At 39.1% G+C, this 6,000-nt stretch overlaps 1 protein-coding gene across 1 annotated transcript in view; it reads right to left on the reverse strand.

Moving 5' to 3' along the window:
- LOC103801263 (WW domain-containing adapter protein with coiled-coil-like) overlaps positions 1–4,882 on the reverse strand; it is a 29,550-nt gene extending 24,668 nt beyond the window's left edge. The window contains exon 1 of the mRNA XM_009073671.1: positions 4,690–4,882. Within this exon, the coding sequence (XP_009071919.1) occupies positions 4,690–4,828 (139 nt within the window). The 5' untranslated portion in view covers positions 4,829–4,882. The remainder of the gene's footprint in view (positions 1–4,689) is intronic.
- Between the last annotated feature and the right edge of the window lie 1,118 nt (positions 4,883–6,000).

A 6,000-nucleotide genomic window follows, 5' to 3' on the forward strand; every position in this document is an offset into this window, starting at 1 on the left:
GGTTATAGAATGGATCCAGCAAAATCCCACTTAAGAAATATTGGCAAATATACTGAATAAATGGAAATATACTTTCTATCTAAAACTTCTAAACTTAAAATTAACCCTCCATCTGAAGGTACTAGTACTAGTCAAGACTTGAAAGAAAGCTTTTATCAAAATGAGAAAACAGAAACCTACTTTTTCCATATTTTCTTTTTTTATATCCAGAGAAAAGCTTCTGAAAGGTGAATGGCCCTGGAAGCAATTCTGTTTATCCTAAAAAACCCAAACAAACCAAGAAACCCCTCCTCCTTTAGAACCAGCCAGCCAACATTCAAGGAACAGGAAAGTGAATCACTATTTCTATACTTGGGTGTTGAAGGGTGCACAAACCACTATTTCATGGACAGCTTACCCTCATTTGTGATCAGACTTCTCTCATCTCAGCTGTGACCATACAGTTACAGTGAGGAAACAAGTTTCATACCAAGGATTTATTAACATTAACAACAGTTAATACTAACTACATAGAGAGAATCTATTCTAGCTTCTTTCTTCACTGTGCTTCATTATTCTCAGACTTGCCTCCTTCCACCTACCCTGCAATTTCCTCTTTGCAAGGCAGGTTGCTGTCCAGGCAACTTCCATTCTCCTGTGCCTGCCCTAACACCCTGGTTATTCCTGACTGCTGGTCAATGATCACAGTAATTTCATCAGCAGTTAGCCTCCTATTCCTCCTCTACTGCGAGGGCTGCTAACACAGGAACCTAACACAGCTCTCTGGTTAGGGCTGTTTGCAGTCCCTTTGCTAGGAGGACTCTGAACTCCATCAGGAAGCACTGGAAACAGAGTGCCAACACTTCATGACAGAAGCTCCCACTGCTACTTCGATGAAAATAGCAACTGAAGATTTGAAATATTCCATTCAGTCTCTAACAGCAGTAGGATTTTTAGTCTTAGAATTGTATTACAGTCAGTAACAGTGGTCACTGACAGTATTCTTAATTGGCAATTAAAAAAAAGAGACATGCAAAATAAACACTGACAAAGCTTCAATTATACTTTGGAATGTAAATATCTCAAGTTATAATCAAACTTCATGAAAACAGCCTACACAGAACAATAGCACACAATCCAGCAGCAGATTTCATGCTATGTACATTAACCTGTGATTTTACAGTTTACTCTTCACTTGTTAAACAATTCAGTACCATCATGGCATGAAGCAAACAAAGTTTTAGCCCCTTAAATATAAATGTAACGAAACACTCAGTATTTTCTTCACAATAAGAAACAATTGAGTACAGGTGGCTTAACTGAACTAACCTTTCTGCACAAAGTTCTACTGTGCATCTTAGTTGATAATTCTGCTCCACATATACAAATAGAAAAATCCCTTTCCCTTTTTTTTAGTAAGGGTTGCACCTTGCATTTTTATTCCTAAATAGTATATATATATACACACACACACACATAATGCATATATATATACACATACCTCCCTTAAAGTATTCCCAAAGCTGCCCTACTTATCTGGCCTCTTTGTTTTCTTTCCTGTACACCAGTATCACCTCATTTATGCATTTAAAAAGACCTACAATGGTCATCCATGCTCTCAGTCTATCCATCCTCCAGCATGAGAACACTCCAATCTTTTTATTTCCCTTTTTCTTCAACGGAAACATTTTCACACATCTACCAGGCCCTTCCCAGCTCCATTCCCTGCAAACAATGCTGCCTTTAAGTCCCTATTTGTTACTGTTAAGAAACTTCACACTTGAGTTGGTCTCATAAGACCCCCTAATCTCCTCAAACCCCACACTTGCCTACAGCAGCTGACCTACAAACAAGAGATGCACTGAGGGGGGGAACTGTTCATTATGTTTTAAACACTTGTATACAGAGACAACTAATGTCTCCATGCACAAGGACCTGGAAGCAAGAACAAAGTTAAGGCAGTTTTCGGATATGCTGGATGTACAAGTGCTCTTTGGAAACCAGGGATGTTGCAAAAACTTGCAAGTACTCCACCGTGTTTAGTCCAAGGTAAACCTGGAAGTGTCTCTCCAGAGAATGACTGTCCCTGTGTGTAGTCTCTTCCCACAGAAACTATGCAGTAAGCAACTTTGGAAAATGCTTTGTTTGCACTGTATCAGTCTGAAGGGCTTACCCATAACACGTTTTAAAACCTTAATTGAATTTCTTACCATGGATTACAGTTCTACAAACACGACGGATTCTGCCATGAATCTTACAAAAATAAGCTGTAACAGCAAATATCTTTATACAGGTACCAAAGATACTCACAGGGGGTAGTTCTATCATTCTGAGTTATTAATTTGCAATCAATTTAATTATAGCTCTTATATTTTAAATATGTACACTTAGATCTGTAAGTGACATGGAGCCAGTTGTCTTCACCACAAAAAAAGTGCACCAGTCATGACCAAATGAGCATGCTACAGCCATGAACCTTCCTGTTGCACTTCAGAGCAAAAATCATGAAGAGATATACAGAGGTACTTCCTAAACACTGACTTGAGAGGGAGACATCAGGTTAAATCAGCTTTATGGTCAGTAATAACACTCCAGATTTCTGTCCTATTTTGTTTTCTAAGGCATGAGAGAGAAAGATTGTTTGGGACTTTAATGCACTTTTGGGAAATAAATACTGTTTCAATGAGGCTTGTTTTGTTCAGCTAGATCACAGGTAGGCAGTAACACCTTTGTAGTACTTTCAAATCAAGCACCACTGATTTTAAAATAATGCACAGCAATTACAAAACACCACCACACAGTTTTTTTCTTCATTATACCACAACATTTCACCTGTATTCTAACACCTACCTTCAGTTCATACTGACAGAAACATTCAGGAAACCAGAGTTGGTATCCTTCTGCTCAGCTTTGGTTTACTACACAGGATTTAATAGAGCTTTGCTTGTCTTGAATGTACTTTACAAAGGTGAAACTGTGGCCACACTAACCTTACTAACAGCATACAAAAAATATCACTTATTTCCATTAAATAGTACAAATTTCCACCTTTTAAAATTAGCAATTTCCCTCAGACTGCTGAAGACTTACTTCCTTCTTGCAGCCTATTAACACATGGTGTGCAAACGACTGGTTCCAGATCAGAATAAATGAAACTTTCCACTGTGTTAACTGCCAGGAGAAGGTTCAGTGGGATAGTGTTCCTTCCATTCACAAAACTGCAAATAATTTATTTTCCTTCACCCTTAGTGTATACATCATCCATGCTTCACATCACCCCCCAACTATTAAATCCAGCTGGACTCAGTAAGGACTTCAGAATGTCTTTCCTATCTTAAAAACAATTCCAACACACAAATAAGCAAATACACTCCCCACACAGAGCCTCATCCTCCAGATGTTTTCATATATGCACAACTCCACTAAATGCAGCTCTACTGAAGCAGAAAAAATTACTGACTGTGGCAAAACTAGGCAGAATTACATGAGTATGTAGGATAAATATCTTTGGGCAGGTGAACAGGAAATAAGAGGACACCTCTGTATCCTGAGCAGCAGCACAGAGTAGCAGTTTATGGGCATTGCATGTGCATTTAATTCTGAGACTACCACACTTTCAATTATGATCAGATATAATGAGAATCAGTGTACTAAAGATGCCTGTTTTTATAATCCATCTACACACTTCTATGACATTATGAGTGGTCGACAGAGCCTCTGTATTAAGCCAAACAGGGAAAAACAAATAGGAATTCTAAGAACAATTGGGTACCATAAACACATTTGTGGTGTGGAACTAGTATTTCCTAAATGGTACTTGAAGACATTTCCTTTATTTGACTATTATGTCAAGTAAAACTAGTGCAACCATAAATATATCTGTACTTCACAATTTGTTAACTTTATATAGAACAACGAAGTGCTGATTTAAAGTTCCAAGTTCTCTACTTGAACACTTTACTTCATAACTTGATGCAAATACCAAAACAGAAAGCACTTTTCTCAAATTCAGACAGTAACTGCAATTTTCTAAACTGCAGCTGTCACCTTAACACTCTTTGTGACATGGAAACCTCTACTCTTTCCTCCTTCTAGGAAGCAGAGACAGAGAATACAATCAGGTAAAAAATTACTGGGGATATTACTGTCTGTAAGAAAAAACACAGGAGGCTGACTGACTGTGAACACATTTCAAGTTCCTGTCAAGAAAGGTTCTAGTATGTGCTACCTTTGATTGCTGATTGTTAAGAGTTGTATGCAGCAGCTAAATATAAAGAAGCTCTTCCTAATTTCTGATGGGGCTTGGTTTATGATGCATGTACACTGTACAGCAACAGAATGCACAAAGTGATTAAAAAAGTATTCAAAATAGCCAATATTTACTGTTCATGAAAAACTGAGAAAACTGTTTCATGTAATCAAATGCTGCAGTATGTCTAAAGTAATGAGACATACCAGTTTAAAAAAAAAAAGTTTGTTTAACCTTTATGGTTATAAGGAAAACTACCATACCTGGAAAAACCAAAAAATTCATGTGTTACAATACCTAAATAATGGTTTCCAATCAAACTCACACTTGGGTTTCATTGCAGTCTTCCAATCACAGCACAAGGCACATTTAGGGTAACACTCATCACCCAAGTGGTAACGGCTAGACTTTAATGAGAAATGAGTGATTGTTTAGACAAAGGTTTCTTAAAGACAACTCACCACCATCCCTCTCTCTAACTCTGTGAGTATGCACACTTTTTGCTTTACTGTGCCCTGTGTTGTCACCGTATTTGTTCTCGGGGCTGTCCGAGCGCCGCAGCATCTTGTTGGGTGGTGAAGGATCTGCCGTGTCGCGCATCTTGTCATGACGGTGGTCACCACCACTGGGGTGACTCTTGGATGAGTACTTAAGAGCCTGTAACACACCACAAGAAGACAGGCATTTACTTTATATGTGAAGTTTTGGAATGGATGCTAAAATGCCATTTCTAAATTTTACATCTCTCAAAAACACTTTTAGAAGTTAATTAATTTTTATCTCCTGTTTAAAGAAAAAAAGTTAATTTTTATCTCCTGTTTAAAGAAAAAAATCAGCATTAATCCTTCTAGTTTTAATTATCTACATTACAGCAACAAGTTCTGTAATTAGAACTCAAACCATTTTCTCCCACTGTTACTTCCAATCTCAAACTTGCTGTTAGGAAAAACACAGTTTCTCTGTCTTTTCACTGCTGTGCTACACATTCCCAACAGCCAATGGGCCACAGAACTCCTGCACTTCTGGGAGAAGCAGGTGGAGACCTGCTACAGAGAATACCAACTGAAAGTTACACTGAACCAGTGTAAACTCTGAGTATGTCCTCCACACTCTTAGTCAAGACTGTTTGGTTTCACCATTTCCTTGAGCTTCTGCAGTGTTTTTTCAGTACTAGCAACCCTGTATCAGCTGCAACTAAGGAAAATAACAATTCTGCGGGCCCCAAACATGCAACATGACAATTAATTTTGAGGTATTTACCAAAAATCGCATGTTCTGCCTCGCTTTGACCTGTTTGGTTTTGCACTGTGAGGTTCTGAATGCTAAGTGTTTACACTCACTCGAGCTGTCAGTGACAGCTGCCCTGGGCTGCTGTGCTGCACTGCACAGTGACACAAAGGTACAGAAGTGCAACAAACCAGCTCAGTTCTGGGCCTGGGGAGAGCAGTATCACGATGTGCAGCTTTTCACGGGCTCACACCCCAGGAACTGCTTTTTCCAGTGGACACAGGGAAGAAATACAGTACCCACCTCGCAGATATCGAGGTTATTGTCAGCAGCTTAAGGACCTGATGGTTTCTGAACATGCCTAACAGCTGGCAACTGCAGAAATTAAGCCTTACTGGCAACCCCAAGTTATTCAGGGTCTAAACCCTGAGCCCTGCTCAGGTTACAGCGCACAGCAGCAGTTTTGGGGAGAAGAAAGGCCTTGGGGAAGGGGGGTGGGGGAGGAACAAGACGCCTTTTGTTTTTAAATGAAAACACTCACCTCC

This window comes from Acanthisitta chloris, unplaced genomic scaffold (assembly GCF_000695815.1).
Source record: "Acanthisitta chloris isolate BGI_N310 unplaced genomic scaffold, ASM69581v1 scaffold32954, whole genome shotgun sequence".
Classification (NCBI taxonomy): Eukaryota; Metazoa; Chordata; class Aves; order Passeriformes; family Acanthisittidae; genus Acanthisitta; species Acanthisitta chloris.